This window comes from Zeugodacus cucurbitae, chromosome 4 (genome assembly GCF_028554725.1).
Source record: "Zeugodacus cucurbitae isolate PBARC_wt_2022May chromosome 4, idZeuCucr1.2, whole genome shotgun sequence".
In the NCBI taxonomy this organism is placed as follows: domain Eukaryota; kingdom Metazoa; phylum Arthropoda; class Insecta; order Diptera; family Tephritidae; genus Zeugodacus; species Zeugodacus cucurbitae.
The window spans coordinates 66,102,418-66,125,347 of NC_071669.1; the positions used below are offsets into that span (position 1 = coordinate 66,102,418).

The window sequence follows — 22,930 nt, forward strand, 5'->3', positions numbered from 1 at the left end:
CAATTTTTGCTAGTTATATTAGATGCCATTTGTTATGAAAATACATAACTTCTTCAAATAATTCCTTTTTTTCGTCAGAAAATTGTTTTAGTGAAAAAATAAAACTTTAAAATTCTTAATACATATTGAGTAAATTTTATTGAGTAATGAATATTTGTAATATTGAATGCAATTGATTAACACTGTTATATTGAAGCCAAAAAACACTTTATAAGTGTATGGATATTTGTAATGTACTTGTAGTAAGCAATTTAAATTGATTATTTATAATAATATTGAATATTTCCATTAATTTGATTTTATAATACGGATAATTATATGCGCATTTATGCGTTGTTTTGAGCTTTGAAATGCTCTCCATTCCTCCAATTTAATTCAAAGCGGTTGAAGTAAGCACAGCAACGCCACGCTCATAGAAGCTATGTTGATCCTGCCCGGCAGCGACAGCCAAATCAACGGTGAAGAGCAGCTCCGTGCGCGTAGAGTTCAAATACACCGGCAAGGTAAGCTTGCTAACGCGCGTCTCCGTGGAAGCCCTGCAAAAATTACAAATTAAAAAATATTTAGCACAATTTTCAACAAATATTGCGCAATATCGCAATATTAAAAAAAAAAAAAAACAAATTAAAAAAAACTTCTACGTACTTGACCCATTTGAGTATGGTGAGTGGCAGGTCCATCATAATGGTCGAGGCCAATAGCAGCTCGTTGTTCTTGCATTGTGCGCCTTGCAACTTCAAGCCAGTCACGCCGAAACTGCTATCCTTTTGATCGGGGTTTACGCTCGACTCGGTGATGGTCACTTCCAAAGCCAATTCCTCTAGTGACCAGCTATTGGCCTGTGCAACACATTGGCGCGTTGCAGTGATGTAAGCTTCAGGATTCAGTAAGCCGCCCAACCAAACAGGGAATGTCTGAGTGGAAATGCAAATAATATTAAGAAAATATTTGACGTTGATAATTAAACTCAAACGAGAACTCACCTGCAACTCTTTAGCGCCTGCTTGTGATACCAATTTCGACACCTTCTGCAATTGCTGCACACGGTTGCTGAAGTCAGTGATCCATTGGATAACGGTGCAGCCGACTGGCACGGTGTAGCGCTTCCAACCTTTTGGTATGATGCCACGCACCAGCTCGGACAACATGGAGCGATGATGATTGGTCTGCTTCTTTTCACCTTGGCAAATGAGCACTACATCCTGTAGATCGGAAATGACGGTTGTCAACAATTTAGCGCCCGAAGTGACCTCACGTTCAAAGTAACGATACAATGGATCCTTGATATTCTCCACAGTGCGCTTGAGCACAGGTAAGTTTTTGGGCAAGAGCTCTAACCATGCCGTTGCCGAGTTGTGCAATGTCTTCATCCATGATGGACGACCATCTTCTTGACGTGTTGCATTTGCATTAGCCGCCTCGGCATGCTCCTCCACGCTGTAAGCCAATTCGTCGTCATCCTCTAGCTGTTGCATCTTCAAGAGCTTGCTCACTAAGTCTGTGCCACGTGTGGTTAACAACACTTTCTCCGCATTGTTGGGCAAACCGAGCCACGAAGGCGTCTGGCGGTCGGACAAATTCTCGATCCACTTCAAGAAGTGATCGCGACGTGTACCGTCTGGCATGGTGATGTGTCGCTGACCGCCGGCACCGCCATCAACATTGGCCACAAGCGCGAAATCGCTTTCGAAGCTGCGCGCCGTAAACAATTTCTTCAAGAATGAGGTCAGCAAACGCTGATCGAAGTCGTTGTCAATTTTACCGCCGTAGATGGATTGCGACAACAGTGTGACCAACGCGTCCCATGGCACCTTCTCCGGCGGCAAATTGGTGCGACCCATTGCGGTCGTGTCGATCCAGGTGTCCAGCGTGTCGCACGCGACGCGCAAATCCGACTCATTGAACTCGTACTTCTTGGCCCAGCCAAGCGGTACGTAGCGTAGACGTTCCTGCACGATGGCATGGAACCAGGCCAGCAAGAAATAGAGACGTGCACGTTCGCTGGGCGTTTTCATCATGCGTGCCACCGGCACGGTCGAGAATGTGCGCAACAAGTTGGCGCGTATGCCTGGTGGTGGTTCGAAAACGAATATGCGGCCGGCGCGCAACAAGTTGACCGGCACCTTGGGATTGATCTCCATGGTGAGGAATAGCCTGAAGCCCGAATGTGGCTGCAGAGAATGCAATTTCTTCTCCAATTGCACCAACCATTGTGGTGCCAAGTGTACGTTCTTCAGCAGCACCCAGCGACCGCTCTTGCAGGCCATGTTGATGGCGCGCTCAGCCTGATTGAAGCCCTCCGCCGAACCGATGGCAATGCTCGAGATCTGTTTATTCAGCTCGGCAGCCAAGTCGTCCACACGTCCGGAGGCATCAAAACCGGGCACTGAGCACAGCAATGCTGGTGTGTTGCAGTTCAACTGCTTCTCCACAACAGCGGCCAAGTCCAATTCCTTTTCGGCGTTCGGCATGAAATCTAGGCCGAGCACAGCATCGACCACCTTATGTGCGGCGGCAATAACACGATCCGGTCGGAAGGCTTGTATCAGCAGCAATTGATGTATGGAGCTAACGATGGGTGTGAGTGCCTTTGACTCATCCCACAATTGTGGTACACACTGTTCCGGTGAGCTCTGTTGCAACCATGCACCCAGCTCGGGCATCGAATTGAGTTTTTCAATCAATTTCCGGAATATGGGCAAACGTGTTTGCAAACGGTTAACACTCTCTATTTGCTCAGCAGTTAGGCCTTCAACCGGTGTCGAACTGGCCAGTAGACCTTCGCGACTGCGTAAGAAGAAGTTGAATTCGGAATCCAAATTTTGTTCTGAAGTGCCCTTGAGGTGGATCTTGCACATCAGCAAAGCGAATGTCAGACGATCGTTGTGTAACATGCCGCGTGCCACACGCTCATAGCAGACCTGGGAAGGAATAGGTATTATGAATAAAAATATTATATTCTCCAAACATTTTTTGTCAATAACTCACCTGGAATAGATCCTTCGTGATGATGCCCAAACGCTCCGAATACTCGCTCTTGCCGTCTAACTTCGTGTTGTTTAGCAATACAGTGGAGAAAATGTCCAAGAACATTTTCAGCGAATACTGATAGAGGAAGTGCACCTGGTTCAAGCTGTCCATGGTGAAATAGATATTACTGCAAGCCACCGACAATGGCAGATATTGTTGCGACACAGTCTCAATCTCCGCAATAACCTTATCGGTCTCGTCCACCTTTTGATTGATATCGTAGGCCTCCTTCTTCAATGTCTCCAGCGTGGTAATCACCGAGTCATCGTCCAGAATCTTACCCTTTGCATCGTTCAAAGCCTGCAACAGACTCTTCTCCAGCTGACGCAAGCGCAAACGGAATTCACCCTGTAATTTCAACAGATCCGAGCGCTTCTCATCGATATCGGGACGCTCGGCCTTCAGCACTTGATTCAAACACTGCGATTGCAGCGAGCTGCGTGTAACAGTGAAGTTGACAAAAGTGACACGTGAGCAAATATCCGGTGGGAATTCCACAGTTGGATCACGTGTAGACAGGAAAATGACAAAGGAAGGCGACAAATCGATATCCTGATCGCCGAGTGTAATCAAGACACGACCACCAGTGCGACGCAATTCACGATTGAGCACCGGATTCAATATCGGATCGTAATTCTCAACATCTTGTACGAGCAGTGGATTGCCGAAACGCAGCGCAGACTCCAAATTCTTGCGGAAAGAATCATCCAAGAATGAAGTTTTCGTAATTTTCTTGCCAGCATACTCGTTGAGCAAGAAGGTGGTGGCCTGGCCCGAGGGATCGATAATGAGTGGATAGCGATTGAAGCGCTTAAGCATAATGGCGTTCTCAGTGCAGAGATCATCGGTCGGCAGCGCATTGGCCTGCCAACGCAAACGTTCATCGGGATTCGATAGATACTCGGTGCGTGCCATGTCAGCGCGATATTGTATATTGGCCGATTGCAGATGCTGCGACCAAGTGGTGAAGAGATTCAAGCGATAATGCTGATCGAAGTAGCCACCTGCGGAAGAGTTTTTTTTTTTAATTTTGCATTTTTGTTTGAAATAAAATATTAATTTATGATTTACCGTAAGCAATGAAAGCGGCCGACAGCAAAACATCACCAATAATGGTGGACATTTGCGATTTGAATGTCTCGCTGGTGCACTCCCAACGCTCGCGTTCGATATTCAAGCTCTTCAACAAAGCAATCGAACGGTCAACTTTAGCTTGCACATTCTCCAAGTCGGTCTTAATGGCCTGCGCCTGCGAGATGAGTTGTGCGTACTCCTCCTTGTAGGCGGCAATACTGCGCTCGAGCTGTTCAACGAGCTCTTTAGTTTCGTTAGCGCTCTGTAGATTAACATCGGCTTGCTCTTCGAGTGAACGCAATTCTTCACGCAACGGTTCGACGCGTTTCAACATGTCGGCGTATTCGATCTGCGACAATGCAATGAAAGTGGGGGAAAAATTGTAGTTTACACTAAAGTGAGCGATTTTTTTTTCTGCATTTTACCTGTGCAATAGCCCATTTGACCATAGGGCCACAAGCCATACTGGCGCGATTGACCTTCTCAAAGTTATAATCCGGATTGCTGAGATACTTGTTCTTCATCTTCTCACGCACCTCATCGCTGCATTATTTTTTGTTTAAAATGAAAATTAAGTTAATTTCAGTGTAATTACAGTTATTTTTTGTGTTCAAAATGTGTTTATGAATAAAAAAATCACCAATCGAAGTGTATGTTATGCAAGCAAAGCGTTTACTATTAACAATAAAAACATAAATTAAAAGCCAAAACCAAAAATTTGGGAATTTTACGCAATTAATAGGATTCAAAGCAGTTGACGTTGAGATATAATAAATAAATAATAAAGAATAATACAATTACCAACACCGAATTTATAAAAATAAAAAAATGCAAATTAATAAAATATATGTATAAAAATCAAGTTATATAACACGAACCAAGCGTTAAACGCTTATGAATATGTATTTCACAACGCTAGGGCAAATACTACGAAAACGCGTCTATCCAATTGCAGTAGAAAGGGGGAAGACTAAACTTTTTCAAACCATAAAAATAAATATAAAACTACAACAAAAAATAAACGATTGAGTATTAACAAAATAATAAAAAATAATGTTGCTTTAACAAAAAATCACAGACAAGCTGTTGCAATTGAGCGGTTGTTGTTGTTGTTAAAAAAAAGTTTTAAAATGTACTTAAATTCAAAAAATATTTTTCGATTTCAATCAGTTTAAAATTATTTTTTTTTATTTTCTAATTTTAATTTGTTTTCTTAATTTTCTAGTTTTAATTTTTTTTTTTCTAATTTTAATTTGTTTTTTAATTTTCTAATTTTAATTTGTTTTTTTAATTTTCTAATTTTAATTTTTTTTATTTTCTAATTTAAAATCATTATATTTTAAAGTTTATTATTTCAAATATTATTTGTCAATTTTATGAAATTTATTTTTTTACTTTTTTATTTTTTTTTTCGAATTTTTAAGTATTTCTGTATATTTTTTCAATTCCATCCTTTTTTTAAGTATATTTATTACATTTAATTGTTGTTAAGTAATTCTTTTTTTATTTTTTAGTTGTTTAAAAAATAATAATTTAATATGTGACCTGGTCTACGGAAAGGGGCTTAGGTGTCAAAAAATTTTATTTATATTTTATTTTATTTATTTATTTTTAACAGCTGTTTCCCAGAAAACTAGTTTTCGCACGTTAGCTCCCTTTTCCCTTTTCGTAGACCAGGTCACATATGTTTACTTTTTATGTTAATCGAAAATATCTTTTTTTTATTTTAATCGAAAATATTTGTTTTTTATTTTTGTATTTTAATGGAAAATAATTTTTAATTTTATTCAGAAAAAAATTGTTTTTTAATGTTTTAAATTGTTTTAATCGAATATATTTTTTTATTTTATCATTTTAATCGAAAATATTTTTTTTTTTTATTTTTTTAATCGAAAATATTTTTTTTTAATTTTTTTTTAATCGAAAATATTTTTATTTTTATTTTTTTTTATCGAAAATATTTTTTTATTTTAATCGAAAATAATTTTTAATTTTATTCAAAAAAAATTTAATATATTTCTTGATTTTATAAATTTAAGTAAGGTAAGATTACTTTTATTTATTCATGTATTTTTTTTTAATTTTTTTATGCACTTTTAGAGTTTTATTTTAAATTATCAAGTCTTTCAAATGCATTTCAATACCAACAACCAATCAATTGCACAGCTCAATCAAATAATACAAACGAAAAAAAAAATTATAAAAAAACTGCAAAACAACAAAATCATAAACAAAAGTTAACTTATTGATATTGTTTGTTGTTGTTGTTTTCATGCTTACGTTATATTTTCAGTATTGAAGTTAGATACAATTGAATTTATAAAGTTTTCTCGCATTATAACGGCACGAATTGATTTCCAGTCGGTCGCATTCTCACCCAGTAGCAGACAGATGGACTCCAGAGCCAATTTCACCACCGATGGTGGATTGGCCATGGTACGAACTTCAACAAGTTGTTGCTTACGTATCGATTTAACGGCTAAAGTGAATCAAGCGTGGTAGGTAGGTGAGTGTGTGTGGTGAGTAAAATAGTAGTAGTACATAATTGTATGGTAGTAGTAGTAAACAACAAAAAAAAAAAAAACAATATTATAAACTCTGACTCATTTAGTAAAAATCATTAATGTAATGCTAATTGCCTATAAACTGTTATAAAATTATAATAAAGGGGGAGGGGCATTTCAATTCTTTGTGTTGTTGTTGTTAAGTATGTTGTTTGCAGCAATCCAATCCAAGTACGTGCTAACTTTCGTGTGTGCCTCGTATTTTTGGCGTGGTCACGCGTACATATTTAGAAAAAAATGTTATTTGCTAACCAAAACCTGCAGACACAGACATATTTATAAATATATATATACATATTTTTTTTAGTATCAATCAGTATAGACTTTTTGAGCGTGTTAAATTTTGGAATTTTTAATTTTATTTTACTTTTAAGTTAACTTAATTTTTTTTTTTCTAAAAGTTGAAAGCTTAAATATTAAGCCTTTCAGCTGAATCAAATAAATTGATTAGTAATGATTTTTTTTTAATTTTTCATACTAATTTTCAAAAATTTGAATTCAATTATTTATAGAAAAAAAAATTATATTTCCAAAGTTTTTTTTCAACACTCTCAACCAGTCAATACTGCATATTTGTTAAATACATTAATAATATTTAAATACATACACTAATAATTAATAAATAAATAATTAAATTAGTTTAAAATTACTTATTAAGTACTTCAAGTATATAATTTAAAAATTAGAACACATAAAATTAATGATAATTATATAAATTACTATACATAAGTGCTGAGCAGATGCAAACAATGTGGTGAATGCATTATTTCGTGTGAAAATGGACGATGCAAAAAAAAACTTACAAAAAAAATAAAAAAAAAAATATTAAAAAAATAAAAAACGTACAAAAAAATATTTAATAAAAAAAAAAAAACAGAAATTAGAGTTTAGCAAACCCCAGCGCAGTTATTTAAATTATATGGATATGTTTATAAAATATAAAATTATATAATACAATACTGCTCCACTGTTTAATAAGTATAGTATGTACGAGTATGTGTATGTATATATGTATGTATGTAATTTGCACAATAGCCACATGAAGCCAATTTGGTTGTGTTTTGGGGTGAAAAGATGTCAACTGTGTACAAATATGTTATATTGGAGTTTGATTTTTGGTTGTGACGGTATTTATGGTTTGTAGGTATATAGTATATAGAGTATATATATATATTTTTGCGTGTGGGCGTGTGTGTAAGTGACAATTTTGAATTTTCTTTGCTTAATATTAATATTAACGATAAATTAGTTTTTAATATATGTATAAGTATGTATATGAATATTTTAGCATAAGTAATAATAATATTGTGTATTGCCGTACGTGATATTCTCAGTTCTCAAATTAACAATGGACGGTATAAAACTATCTTTGACAAGTATGCCACGTATCGCCTTCCAATCGGTGGCAGTCTCGCTGAGCAGCTCACAGACTGATTCCAATGCTAACTTAACAACAGCCGGCGGATTGGCCATGGAACGCACCTCAGCCAAGTGTTTCTTTTTAATGGCGCTTACAGCTAAAGTGATAAAGTGTTTGCAAGAAATGCACAATTGTTCATAAATCGTGTTAAAAAAGGGTGTGTAAAAATATAAAATCAATTGTTTGGCACCAGTTTAGAAACCTGCCAACACAATTATATACACACTATACTATAATATATTTAAATAACACTTGAACCTTAGTGTATTCCGTAAACGAGTCGCTTAAATCAAACTTAAAATTTTAAAATATCATTAAAACATAAATAATGAGTTCATAGCTTGTTTGTAGCATACAACCAAGCATTTACCTTGTTGCGCGTCGATTACAGCCGGTTCCACTTGTGCCAAGTCGGCCATGACATATTTACGTTTCTCCTCGATTTTCACCGTCTGATCGGCCAGACGTATTTGTATCTCCTGCGACTGTATCTTCTTCTTCTCAGCCTCCTGTTGATCCTTGAACATCTGCTTCAACTTAGCATTGGCTGCCTCATTCTTGGCCTGCAATTCTTGCTTCTTAACAGCCAAAGATTTCTGCATCTCCTCCACCTGCTCGACAGTTTCGGCGATTTTATTGAGACCCACATTCAAATGCAATTGCTGCTCTTCCAAATCGCTACGCTTCTCATTGTACAACTTGACAAAATGGTGAATAAAGTCCAAGTAGTGACGTGGTGTGACTGCCATAGTGCGGCCACCACGCTTGGCGAGTCGTGCGTTTGCTTGATGCAACGTTTGGTGTACGTAAACACAACTGTTGATGACCGCATCGCGATGTGTTGGTTGTGCCGGCACCAAGGGGCATACTGATGGGAAGAAATCGGGTGCGGACCAATTTTGTTTCTCCAAATCCACGCGTGTGGTGAACTCTTTGCCCACCTGGAAAAGTGCTGAGTCCGACCAGTCGCCGAACCAGTTGAGCACACAACGATTGAAGAGCGCAGGCGAGGTGGCTGCGCGATCTTTGAGACCATCCGTGGAGGGGTTCATGGTGAAGACTACGTGCAAGTTGCGCATAACTTGCTGGGTGAACCTGTAAACAGAAATTTAAGAGGCACATTGTGTAAGTATTTTATATAAGTGAGTGCAGGTTATTTCTAAGCGTTAAAATAACAATATATACATACCATTTGTATAACTCATCGCTGGAGTCCAACATCAAGCCTTCGCGCTGCGCACCCTCTTTGCATTGTGTCATCAGAGTGGTGTATTCATCGCCCTCGAACAGACCGGGCACTTCGCCGTTAGCCAACAGCGTATTCATGCGTTCCAAAAAGCCCGAATCCAAAACATTCGATTCGTCCAATATGAAAGCGATCTTCTCATCCTTGCAACCGGAACGTCTGAGCACACAACGTAGATCCTCATCGAAATCTTCGCCTGTGTATTTGTTGTGTACTTTAATTTGGAATATCGATAGACCATTCATCCAAGCGACGAAACGTGAAAGTGTCGTTTTGCCGGCGCCAGAGACACCAATCAACAGTAAATGTCCTTGTGGTTGACGGAATATACGATCGATACGCAAGACGTGCTCCAAAACTTCATCGAACAGCACAAGCGGTACGTCCAACTCCTCCTCGTAGAAGACCTTGAGACGTGCGCGCACATAGTCACGTAACTCTTCGCGATTAACGGGCATATAATCCTTGGACAACCAATTACTGTAGAGTATGGGGCGTGTCAATGCCTCCTCTTGATTGATACCAGGGAAGTGTTTTAGTGCCACAATATCGATATTCTCATTGGTCCAGCGGCGTTCTGATTCTTCAACCAGCCTGTCCTGGAACAAACGTAGCGCCTCATGCGCCCACAAACGCACCAAACCCTCCACTGGTAACGAATCAAGCGGACGTATGGCCTCGCAAATACCGCGTACCCAACGTGTCATCTCACGTGGCGAGTACACATAGTGCGGTTGCATGTCTTGTGTGAAGCGATCTTGTGATGCCAAATAGAATTCCACCATAGCATTGGTCAGTGGTTCGGCGTAGCCACGCAACGATGGCATCATGCGCAACATAGCGCGTGAGAAGGTGCCATAGATTTGTTTAAGCGAAGTCTCACCGGGATAGTCGACATAAATGATTGGCACGTGACGTAAGAAACGATGTGAGAGTGGCTTACGACCCGGATCTGTGGGTGGATTACAAGCGCCCACGAATTGTATGCGTTCTAGAGATACCCAAGCTTGATCGCTGGCGCGATAAAAGCCCTTGTGTTCGACCAGCTGGCGTAAGAATGAAATTACACGCTGTGTACCATAGGTGTCCATGTCGGGTAAATTGATTTCATCGCAGAAGAGAACAAGCCATTTGCCAATCTGAAGTGAGGGAAAATATAAAATAGTATTAGAGAATCAGAAAGGGAATATTAAAGACTTAAAAGCATACCTGCACTGGCGAAAGTACAACACCGTTAGGTGTCTTACGATATTCGCAATAGTGATCGAATGTTTTGAGCAAAAGCTCGGGTGTGGTGGCTGATGAGAAATTCAAACCAACCACTTCCATATCTGGTAGAGCACGTAGTGCTGAGAACAGTGTCATTGTTTTACCGGAACCAGGTGGACCGCACAATACTGTAAAGAAATAATATTATTATTAGTGAATTGCTGAATTTGCGAAATTTCCATAACCAACCCAATGGCTTATGCTCGGCCAGCCAAGTGTACAAGAGCGACTCGTGACGCACAGTGTCCAATGTGGGCACAACAATATCAGGTGAGGCCACTTTGTGTGTTTCAACCTCAATAACCGGCACCTTGTTCGACCATGGCACCCATTCGCCATTCATGCTGACCTCGTAGTCAATAATAGGTGCGCCTGCAGCGCCCGGTAGCGGTATCGTGGTAACGCTGCGTACAAAGTCACCCAGATCAGTGCGTACTTTGAGTTTAGCATCGCCAGCGAAGGACCAGAGTACAGAGTAAATGAGTGCTTTTGGAATATATTGTTCCAGTTGATCGACAGAGCAAGGGAAATCGGGATGTTGCGAATTGAAGTTAAGCACATTTCTGTAATGAAGGTGATAAGTAAAAATTATAATAATAAATTTAAAATATTAGTTGTTGTTGTTGTAGGAGCGGCATAAAACATTCCCTCAAGTAATTTTGACGAATGTTGCCGATTCGACAATGCTTGGCCGAATAAAAATCCGGGTCCGTTCCGGTTACGTAGAACCGACTGTCGTGAGAACGGTAAAATATTAGTCTACCCACCTTGCAGCTTGATTCAACATCGAGAATAGCGAACTGAGCGCACGCAAACGTGTAAAGTCCATAATATGCTCTTGCTCCATGGCATACTCCAAACTGCGCACCACAATGCCATCGGCCGAGAAGAATGGCTGCAACAACAGCGCAATATCGCGTTGCACTTGCAGTGAGGGCGAGACTTCTTCTTCTTTATCTTTATTAGTAGCTGGCTTAACAACACCAACAAAGTCCTCATCGCCATCCTCAAGTGGTATACTGCGCAAGCGCGACAAATAGTTCTCAAATATCATTTCAGTGGAGAGCACATCCTCGGAGAACCAAACCATGCCACAACGTGAAACGGTAGCAAGTGTGGCGAACTTCAGATCCTGTACTTCAAACATTATGCGCACATTGGGCGGCAGCGAGAGACGTTCACCATTCGGCAAGGTGAGCAATTTGTTGTCATCCAGCACAGAATTCAAATTCTCAACCCATTCGGGATCGACATCACCATCGAAGATGATCCATTGACGCTTGTTGATTTCACCGCGCACATTATCGATGATTTTACGCAACACATGTGTGAAGAGACCATCGGTCCACTCGCGCGTATTCTGATCCAAAACACCATAGAGTGCCTCCTTGGAAATGGCTTTGGGATCAATGACATGTGCAACACCCTCAATACCCTCGAAACGCTCCAAAGCTTTGAGCAATGTACGCCAAGCGGTCGATTTGCCAGAACCCGATGGACCGACCATCATCAAACCGTGATTGAGATTGGAGATTTGATACAATTGCAGCACCTTTTCAGGGGGAAAATTGTTGTAGTATTAGTGTATATGCAAATGAAAGTGGAAATTTGTGGGGGTAAGTAGGAGCAAGCTTAAATTTTTGTACTAATCAAATTGGCAAGCAATAGGAATATGTATTCAGGCATCTCAATACGTTTACAAATTACAAATTTCGACTATCTAAACTTGCTTGGTTTGAAAAAAGAAAATAAATAAATTCGATTTGAAATAAGAAATCGGTTAGGGGTTAAGCGTCTTACTTTTTCCACCCACGTCTCACCGAATCCTTGCGCATTCTGTTTTATCAACGTAATTCATTCAGTGATTTTTCGGTAATTGCGCGTGTAAAGCAAGCATTAATTAAATATCAAAGTGCATACATTAGGAGAATCTCGTCTTAAATATTGTCAAATTACTAAGTAGACACATTAATTTACACGAAATACGTACAGTGCAATCATAAATAATCGTGCGAAGGAAGTGCTCAAAAAAAAGTTTTTTGTTTATTTTTCGAAACAAAGCACAAAATAATAACTAAACAAGTAAGGAAGCGCTAAGTTCGGGTGGAACCGAACTTTAGATACTCTCGCAAGTCGAAGGAAGACAAAGATTAAGATATGTATCTTGTGGTATAAGAAAGTCATTATACAGATAAAATGGTTGTATTCTAAAAATATGAGGGACTACACCCACAATTAATCAATTTTAAAACCGTATTTGCAATTATTTTGCAACTCTCTTTAAATCACTGGAAGTGGAAACCGATTTGTGTCCTCCTTTCGACCATTTGGATATATATAACTCGAATTATAGGTGGTATGGTGTTAGAAACCACCGTTAAATAAATAAAAACTCATTCATTATATGAACAATGTTGCGAGAGTATAATTATTCAATGATTCACTTCCAACATACACACGCTTCATTAAAACAATAAACATATCTTCGACAAACAAACAAATGCAATCCACTGCTACACTTACCTTCTCCATCCAGGCAGCGCCCTGTTCATCACCTTCGCCGCAAACCAGATAATCTTCTTGACATACTTTGCGTATTTCCTCTTTGAGACCCTTCATTTCGGCGCGTGTATAGCCAACATTGGGGAAAACATCGCTCAACAGTGAGAAGAGCAATGGTATATCCTCTGCCACAAGTTTGGGCACCATGGTCTCACAAACCGATTGTATGAGTATCTCTTGCTCTGGCAAATTCTCAGCCACCGAAGCTTCATCGATATTCTCCTCGCCGCGTTGACGCATTGTCTCCTTAATCTTCATAATGCGATCACGTTTCACATTACCTGCCGAGATGAGCACCGATTTGAGCGCACGCAAACCGAAGTCGTAATGACTTTGATTGGAAAGCTGTTCGTCGCATAGCTTGAAGAATGGCACAATCTTACAAGCCAGTTTTTCGGCAGAACGGAAACCTTGCGAGAACAACATGACCTCAGCGATAAGCTGACGATCAGGTGTAGTCATAGCCAATGAACGGAAGAGTTTCTTCAAATTGTCCGGCAAATTGGAACGGCCGGCATAACCGGGATTCATGGTAATGAAAATAGCCATATCAGGTGAGACGCGCACTTGTTTGCCAACCAATTCAACAGTTATGCTCTCCTTATTCGTGTCCATCTCATATTTGAGTGCCTCCTGTATGGTCTGTATCTGTTGTGAACAAGCGGACAACATGCGCTCCTCCAAACGATTAAACTCATCGAAGCAACCCCAAGCGCCAACTTGACATAGACCAACAAAAATACGACCCATAGCTTGGAAATCGAATGTTTCGTCACAATTGAAGACCAACACAAAGCGACCAAGTTGATTGCCGAGCGCTTTGACCGATTCGGTTTTACCCGTACCGGCTGGACCGAAGGGCGAACCGCCCAAACGTGATTCCAAAGCTTGTGTCATGGTCAAGTAGCAGCGATCGGTAAGCGGGGTCTGCACAAGACGATCCTGTACACCTAGGTATTCGAAACCATAGTAGAAACGGGCATTAGCCATGTGAATGGTGAGTTGTTGCAGCACCTGTGGTGAGAATAGTTCAATGTCAGTATAGATATATAACTATTTATTAGTCGACTACTTACCTCGGTTTGACGTGGATCAAAGTAGAAACGCATTTCGCAAAGCCATTGGAACGATTTGGGGCTGGTGACGCCATTGGCAATCAAACGACGTGTAACGGTACGTTTGTGTACGAACTCATTGATCTACAAAAAACAAAAAATAAAATAAAAACATAAAAAATGTTGCTTTAAATAACTGGGAGAACTCTCCAAACACATACCAAATGCTCCAATTTACGTCTGCGCAGTGGTGGCTGTTCCTGCAAAACGGAATCAGCGAGCACGTTCAATGTGGACTCTACAGTGCCCAATACGCGTTGCATTGGCTTGGAGTTGTTGGTCTCTGAAGCTTGTTGCAAAGCCGCCTCCACATCCTCGGACCAGAGAATTTGCGCAGCAAGCACGACAATCTGCGCCTGATATTTGTCACACCATTCCATGTACTTCTGCTGATCAATTTTACCATCACGGAACTGTTTGATGTCTTGCACGGCTTGTGCCAACAGTGAAGCCAGAGTGAAACGCATTTGCTTCTCGACGAGCGAGAGCCATTCATTGATTTTGGGATGTTCGACAGTCGAAACGGGATTCATGAATTTGACTTCTTCACCCTCGCGTGATGAAATACCCAAAATAACGGTATTATCCTCGTTCAATAAAATGGCGGCAACGCCGGCAAACATTTTCTTAAAGTGCTTTTGCAAGCGTGCAATATTCTTGCTGTTACCAATGATCTCCAAGAGATCTTCATCGCCCACGAAGTAGAAACGTGGGAAGGAAGTACGCTCACGTTCCAAATACTCGCCCAATGCTTTTTGTATTTTTCCCAACAGATCGGCAAGACGCTCCAACGAACGCTGTACAGCCGGTATATTCAATACGTCCATAACTTTAGGTGACTTGGTCACTTTCTTCATTAGACCCAAAAACTCGGAACTGATGCTTTGGAAACGTGAAGTCTCCACCGGCAGCAGTGTTTTGATATCTGCGCTACCAGAGAATATGCCCTCCAAGTAGACCCAACGTCGCTGCACATCAATCCATACATCGAAGAGTGCATTGATACGATTCAATTTCTCTTCCCATGTCAAAGCTTCCTCTTCGAAGACTTTGTAGTAAGGTGAGAGTTTCATAGCGGCAACTGAATTAATGTGTTCCTTGACTTTGTTGAATAGATCATCCCAGCCGCGTATAATGCGACATTTATTCTGATAGTTAATCAAGTCCAGTTCATAGCTCTGCCATGATTCGCGCACCTGCTTCAAGAATTCCTCCAAAGCCATTTCACCCTGTGCTACCAGTATAATGTCCTTGACGATATTTTCGTTCTTCTGCAAATTTACATCCCACACTTGACCGAGTGACAAATCGGAGATGACCCAGTTAACGCGTAACTGTTTGGTCAGTTGTTTCCAGTGACGCTCCTTGAGTGCATCGGACTTAAGCTCAACAATCAGCATGTTCACCTTGATGTAACTCTGTATGAGTTTCTTCACATACTCATATGACTCATACATGCGCAAGCGTGCAGGCAACTCTTTCAGTTGTGTCATCATTGCCTCGAGCTGTTGACGCAATTTGCGTGGTTGCACCGACAACCATGGTTTCTCTCTGGTCTCATCGATTTGTGTCCAAACCTTAGAAAGCTCACTCCAGACACCGCGCAAGTCCTGCAACTCCTCCAAAGCGACATTCATACGCTCCGAGCTGTTATTGGGTATAGCAGATTCCTGCAATTCCAGCGCCTCCTTGGCTTTGGCCACATTATCTCGTTCTTCCTTCAAACGTGAATACTTAGTTTCGAACAATTGCAAGTGTTGCAATGCATCATCGGGTCTGATCTTGCCGCCAGTGGGCTTATTTTTCTCCCAGTCATTCAAGAAATCAAGCGTACGCGTCTCCACTGCCTTATCCTCGGCCACAATTTTAGCTTGTAAGCTGGCCACTTGTGTTTGTATGGCTGTGTCTTTGCGTTTGATGATCTCATTGAAAGCCGACCATTCGCCTTCGATGTTGTCCACATGCAACCAATTGTTGGGGAATTGGAAACGTTGGCGCTCAAGTATGCGTTGTGCCTCACGGAAGACCTCGACTTGTTTGTCCCAAGAAATCATATCCTTCTTCAGTGATTGTACGTAAGTGATGAAGCTAACGGCATCCGAAGTGCTGGCTGCCTCTGTTGAGATAGAAAATAAAGAGAAGAGTGAATATTATTTTTTTGCAGTAAGTGTGTGAATTTTTGAAGGAACGGTCGGATTACGGTTAGAGTCCCGATTTTATTAAAAAATCTCATATATTGAATTATCCGTTATAGCCTTTTCGCACTGCCAAATTAATTGATCAATTAAAATTTTAATTGAGTAACGAGTTTTTGCCCTTCGCACTGCCGGCTACTTGATAATCGATCAGCTGTTATACATTTTTGTTTTTGTTTTTCATTAGAATATGTAATTATAAATACGTTCTTTGTCGCAGAGTTGCATTGCATTTTCAACTCGATTATAAAATTAATGTAGAAAAATTAGATTTTTATTTTGTATGGTAAATCGAGCTAAATCAGCGCTTTAATAGAGCAAATGTTAATTGATCAATTAGCTGCTGTGCGAAAAGGCTATTACGATGGGTTTTCCGTAGTTTCGTTACTTACCAATGCTTTGCATCTCCAAATCAGTACGCGACTTCGACACCTTCGAGTGGAATGTGGTCATCTCATTGCCCAGCAATGTGCCAAACTTGCCCAGTGCTTCCTTATGCCACGAGTCATACTTCAAAGTGACCTTAGCTTGCACTTTAGCATAGTCAATTACAATCGGCCCGTATGCACGACGCGTATCGGACGTGTCGAATGTGGTGCGCGACTTCTTGATGTCATTCAAGCATTTAATCCACAAGTTGACATCTTCACCCAAACGTCCATACAAAGTGTCGGCCTGCAAGTCCCACAGACTCTGATAACGCAACCATTCCTCAACATAATTACGCACTTCACTGATTTTATTCTCAATAGCGCCATAAGCATTCTCCAAAATCAAAGTCTCCGGCAATTTGGTCAACAAGTTGCGATAAGTGGGTGGTGCAAGCTTGTCCAAACCAACTTGATAGCGTGTGCTCTGCAAACGCACCTGTGAGGTGACAATCGCCTGCCAAGCGAACAGCTGTTGCATAATTTGGAAACGTGCCTCCTCAATGGAGGGATACAAATACATTTGCTGATTGGTGATACGTATCTCGTGTATAGCATTTTGAATCTGTGGCTCACCGCCCAGCTTGTGTGTTGGCTGTGCTGGTGCATCGGTGTCCATGGAAAGATCACGTTCCTTCTTGCTACCAGTCAACGCTTCGGTCCACGCTTGTATGCCGGCCTGCAAACGCATAGCCAATTTCTTTTCAACCTCTTCATCGAGGCGTGTAACCCACACATTCAAGTTGGAATACTGTTTCAGTGAAAGCGCATCGACGGCATGTTGAATTTTCGATAGGATTTCAGTGAAAGTGGCAGCGCTGTAAGGACAAGTCTCCAATGAGCGCACATCCACATCCAATTGCTCTTCGACGACAAGCAAGTCTTCGACCTGTAGTATAAAATAATGTTTTTTAAGTGTTTATGATTACATTTTGCGTATGCTCACCTTCTCCTGGAACTGTGTGACACACTCGGAGAGACGTAAAACGTACGGATCGAGTTTGTACGACTCCCAGACCAAACCGATGCCTTCGGAAATCAAATTCAGCACCTCCTTACGCAAACCAGCCACGAGTGGCACAATACTGGCGCGATCTTCAATCTAATAAGTGAGAAAAGGTTATTAAAAATTTGTGATTTGTGTGTTTTGGTGCGCATAAAATTGTTTTTTCTGATGTTTCAAGCATGCATTTGCATTAACTAGTATTTTATGTAAAATTCAATTCGATTGTGACAATTACTTTGATTTTTCGATAATAAAATATACTAAGTGCAAATGATTATTGAGATACATAATGCTATTTGAGAGACATTTATTAACAACAATAACACTACCTTGAATACTGAATTTTGTGCTAAACTCCTATTATTTAGCTGCATGTAAGAGAGGGAGGTATGCGATATTGTTTGTTGAGAGACAGTTAAATTCGTATTGCGCGTTTAGTGATTTCAATATAAATATTATAGTGTAGTATAGGGTGATAATTGAGCGAGAGAGAAGCATAATTGAGAATTATAATTTAATAAACTAATTGGAATAGTTTGCGAGCACAAAGCGAAATCAAGACTAAGCAGAAACAGAGAAAAACAAATTTTTAATAAACAAACTAATTCGGCAAAATATCGGAGCGTTAGAAATTAGCACAAAATGTTGCTAACATTGCGACAAGTTAAAAAAAATTAAAACAAAAAAAATAAAAAATAAATAAATAAAAAATAAAAAAAATTAAAATTAAAATAAAAAATTAAAATTAAAATAAAATAAAATTAAAACAAAAAATAAAATAAAAAAAAAATAAAAAAATGTTTAAACAATAAAGAAAAAAATATAAAAAAAATTAAAACAAAAAATAAAATAAAAAAAAAATTAAATTAAAAATTAAAAGAAAAAAATTAAAATAAAATAAAATTAAAACAAAAAATAAAATAAGAAATATATAAAAATATAAAAAAGAAAATAAAAAAAAATATAATAAAAAATTAAAAAAAAATAATAATAATAAATTAAACAAAAAAAAAAAAAAAAATAATAAGATATTAAAAAAAAATAAATAAAAAATTAAATCACAAATATATATGTATGTATTTCTTTGGTTTATATGAGTATACAAGCTGCACGCAATTTAAAGTGCATGCGTGTTCATATGTAAGCCATCATAAAGGTGTTGGAAGTAATTATTGAGTATTAGTTTCAAAAATGTGGTGAATTAGTGGTACTGATTTAAGTGTATGATTGTAAAACCTGTGCATAAACACACAGTTATAATACATATTTATACCTTCTCCAAGGTGCGTTCGTAGGTGCGCACACTCTCAATCAATGAAATTGCATACGGATAGATTTGATTGGCCTGATGAGCCTTGTTGACAATGGTAAGTGGCACCCTTTAAATAAAAAATAAAAAACTTAAAGAATTGAAAAAAAAATCCGCTAGTGCAAAAGCCTACCTGAAGCCCAAATTCTTGATGTTGCGCACTTCCTTCGAGAGTGTAATGATTTCGGGCAAAAAGTTTACGCGCAACTTCAATACATTGCTACGTCCGGTGCGTGAACGTGTCGATTCAATGGTGAAAATGCGTCCGGAATTGCCGAAATTACGTTCTTGAACCTTGCGTGCCCACTCTTGGAACACCTCGGAAATAGAGAGCTTGTTGCGGAAACTGTCACCATCCGCCTTAAGCTTCTGACCCTCCAAATGTGTTTCCCAACCTTTACCCAACACATCTTCGACGCGCTTCAAATACATGGTCAATTGATTATCGATCTGGCGTGCCCAAATGATGGAACCAGCGACGGGCGGCAAGTCACGCACTGTCGAGAGGCGATAACTTTTGCTTTGCGGATATTGCACCTAAACGAAAAAAAAGTAATATTTTTTTCCAACTTTATAATTGGAGGTGTGCAATAGCTAAGTTACCTTGAATTTCTCATGCAACGCATCGATATCATCCTTCACACGTTGTATGAGTTGTGTCTGATACTCGCGTATGGCGCCGCGTATATGCGGACGTACGAAGAGCGCATTGAAGCGCGAGAAAATGCGAAACATTTCATTTGCATTCTTAGCGGTGCCGAGCTGATCGCGCAAATGTGCGGTGATTCGTGCCTCAACACGGTCTATAAAAGCGTTAAATTAGTGAAAGTTTCATAAAAATAATTTTTAATTTGAACTCACCAATTTTCTCTTCATAGCGTTTGACAGCTGCCTCCCAGGCTTCTGAGCCCTCCTTGGTTATGTCCAAGCAGTCCACCTCTTTCACATTCTCATAAGCCAAGTTCACTTCCTCGATGGCATTGGCATCGGCCGCTTCCAAACTGTATGGTTGCTTGGTTTCCACCGCATTGGCATCGTTGTTTTGTGCCTGCTTGGTGGGGCGCAAAACACGTAAAATTACGGTGCGCAACTGTTCGTGTTGACGTCGGAATTTTCGCATATGCTCCATGCGTGTCTGCAGCTTCTTATGTGCCGGCGATACGCGCCATGCCATCTTCAGATGTTCGTCGCGCTTCTTCTTGGCAATGTCACGCAGTAAACCTTGCAGCTTATCATACTCATCGTCCCAGCAGCTAAATATCTCGAAGCACTGATTCATTACACGTTCGAATTCATCAAAGGGGATGTGCATGAGGCGTCGCGTGCCCAACACTTTCAGCAGTTGTTGTGAAAGATCACGTGAAATGGCCTCAATCAATTTGAGACAACGCGGTATGGGATACTTGGTGTTACGTACTTTACGCAAATGCGAGAATATTTGCTGCACCGCTGGGCGTATTTTGTCCAGTTCGGTACAAGAGAGTAAGTCATTAATTGGAAAGTCCTTCATGAGCGGGTTATAATCGGCAACCATAGCCAGGGCCTGTTTAAGGCCAGTGTCAGTATCAAACGACACGGTAGCATGGAAACGTTTGCCATGTTTGAGTATGTCCAATGTGAGAGCGACTTCTGGTGATTCACGTTTCTCCTGTATGCGATACAGAGCACGCTCCAAATTCAACCAGAATGAGATTTCCTAAAATGTTTCGAAATTTTAGTTTATATATTCGTTACAATTTAAAATCAATTTTATTAAAATTTTAACTTACCTGCAGCGCAGTGCCTGACGATGGATCACGATCCAACATGGTCACTTTCTTGATTTCTTTAATCCAACGATTAACACCGTTCTGCAGTTGATTCAAAAAGGATGAATCCTCCACTTTATCACCAAAATCTGCCACTTTGGCTTTACGATTTTCATCGGCACATTTGCGTATAACTGCATTCACAGATGTGTGTGCCGTTAGAGTTATTTCCGGTATATCTATGTTTTGCTGGAGATGCAAGAGTCCCATCTCCAATTCAGCCAACTTCTTCTCAACAGATGGCGCCATTTTATCACCATCACGATCAGCGCGGCCCGATTCCTTGACGTATGACTTGAAGTACGGTGCCAAAGATTTAGAAATGAAGGCATGCAAAGTTTCGTATGGTGAGCCATCAGAGAAGTTTATCAAACGCAACTGTGAGTGTATGGATTTATCTGCCTCAATAACCGAGCCACGTTTGATGCATGCTAACGATGCCATGCGACTGTTGGTGAAGTGCACATCGTTACTTATTTGATAGGTGACGAACTCCTTCTCTTCCTCTCCTTCAGCTGGTTGTTCATTTTCATCTTCTAAAAAAAAAATAAATTTTGTTTTTAAACCGGTAAAATAATGCAAAGTTAAACTTTATATAATATAAACTCAATATTCAATATCAAGGCTAAATTCTGACACATTTATTCGCTATCTCTTTCTAACAAATGCCGTAAAAGCATGCTGGAAATCAAAACAAAAACAACAGATAAAAATTGCCGGTTGTAAACAAACAGCAGCTGTGTTTTGTTTACTTGTACGGGATACCACTACCACGAAAAAAAAGCCGGTTAAAAAAAAGAAAATGCCTGTAATAGATTTAACAAGGTAGTTAAGCGTAATAGATTGCATACCAGCAACATGAGTCATCACTCATAGAAAAATGACATCACTTTGTGCAAACGCCAAGATTGATTTTTTCCAATTGGAATTTCAGAAAACTACAATATTGATTTTACCAAATGGTATTTTAAACTTTATCTAACTGAACACTAGCCTTCAAGGTGGAATATGTAAACTTTTTAACGACCACATGGTTTAAGCACAAAATATTGATTTTAAAAACAAAGTTGGCCAGCCAACAAAGTCTTCGCACATTGTAGACGCCATTTTGCACAATGGGCGTTAGCCGCTAGTTAAAGAAAGTATAAGCAAATGCCGTTATTTAAGTCTCAATTACCTTTCAAGCAGTTCCTTTGGATGTATAATGCCTGCACTTGAGGATCCGAAAGAAACTTTTTTATATGTTCTTGGTTTTCCGGATTCTCCAGAGCATAATTCAAGGCAGGTGGTACAACATCTTCTTCAGGAAGTAGGATGGTCACTGCTTTACGTATATAATTGGCAAATGCGCCATAATCGACGATGGTCACATTTGCGACCGCCTCCACAGATGTATCGGCGTTCTCCAGCGAATCTCCCATGTTTTATTCGCTGGATTATGCACTCAATAAGTTTAAAACTTTTATTTTCAAATTAAATTTGCAAGCGATGATTTGATTACGTCCACAATTTGCAAGCGCAGAAAAATCAGTGGTGAAAAAACGTGTTGCTAACTCTTGCGAACGGAATGCGGGTCAAAAAGGGGGAAAAATCTAAATGGTAAATTATATATGAAAAGTGTCTTTGTTGTGCCTAATTTTTACACCGAATGCTAATTTTATATAAAAAATGCTCAGATAAAGTAATGAACAGCTTTAAAGAACTTGTATTAATAGAAAATTTCGTATTTATATTTGCCCTCTTTTTTCTAGCGAAATTGCAGTAACACTGGCATTATTCACCTTACAGAGTTGCATTAGCTATTAGTAAGGGACATTTGTGCAAAGAAATAGTGCATAATATCGTTTGATATAACAATGAACGTAGAAAAATTAGTATACATAACTTATTTTCTTTTAAATAAA

General features: G+C 39.6%; 1 protein-coding gene across 3 annotated transcripts; it reads right to left on the reverse strand.

Annotated features, from left to right (window-relative positions):
• Nucleotides 1–111: 111 nt before the first annotated feature.
• On the reverse strand, nucleotides 112–22,557 carry LOC105214758 (dynein heavy chain, cytoplasmic). 3 transcript variants are annotated; one of them, XM_054230345.1, is made up of 23 exons: nucleotides 22,204–22,557; nucleotides 20,988–21,559; nucleotides 20,080–20,914; nucleotides 19,822–20,021; nucleotides 19,352–19,755; nucleotides 19,183–19,288; nucleotides 17,850–18,005; nucleotides 16,868–17,792; nucleotides 14,442–16,396; nucleotides 14,242–14,364; nucleotides 13,127–14,179; nucleotides 11,371–12,155; nucleotides 10,793–11,166; nucleotides 10,544–10,731; nucleotides 9,278–10,473; nucleotides 8,459–9,183; nucleotides 6,385–6,583; nucleotides 4,530–4,647; nucleotides 4,102–4,453; nucleotides 2,989–4,034; nucleotides 984–2,921; nucleotides 646–914; nucleotides 112–536 (listed from the first exon to the last, which is right to left on the reverse strand). In XM_054230345.1, the coding sequence occupies exons 1-23, from the start codon at nucleotides 22,445–22,447 to the stop codon at nucleotides 371–373; spliced, it is 13,929 nt and encodes a 4,642-aa protein (XP_054086320.1). In that variant the 5' UTR covers nucleotides 22,448–22,557; the 3' UTR covers nucleotides 112–370. The 3 variants fall into 3 exon arrangements, with proteins under 3 accessions (XP_054086320.1, XP_011186691.1, XP_011186700.1); XM_011188389.3 differs by having other exon boundaries at nucleotides 20,988–21,562; XM_011188398.3 differs by lacking the exon at nucleotides 6,385–6,583 and adding an exon at nucleotides 7,990–8,185 and having other exon boundaries at nucleotides 20,988–21,562.
• Between the last annotated feature and the right edge of the window lie 373 nt (nucleotides 22,558–22,930).

What these genes read in the sequence shown, in the direction of transcription:
- LOC105214758 (XM_011188389.3), bottom strand. Translation starts at nt 22,447, where the DNA reads ATGGGAGATTCGCTGGAGAACGCCGATACATCTGTGGAGGCGGTCGCA. An exon ending in CCAAAGGAACTGCTTGAAAG is followed by an intron (nt 21,563 to 22,203) that starts GTAATTGAGACT and finishes TTTTTTTTTTAG; the next exon opens with AAGATGAAAATGAACAACCA. An exon ending in AGCGATGAGTTATACAAATG is followed by an intron (nt 9,184 to 9,277) that starts GTATGTATATAT and finishes TTCTGTTTACAG; the next exon opens with GTTCACCCAGCAAGTTATGC.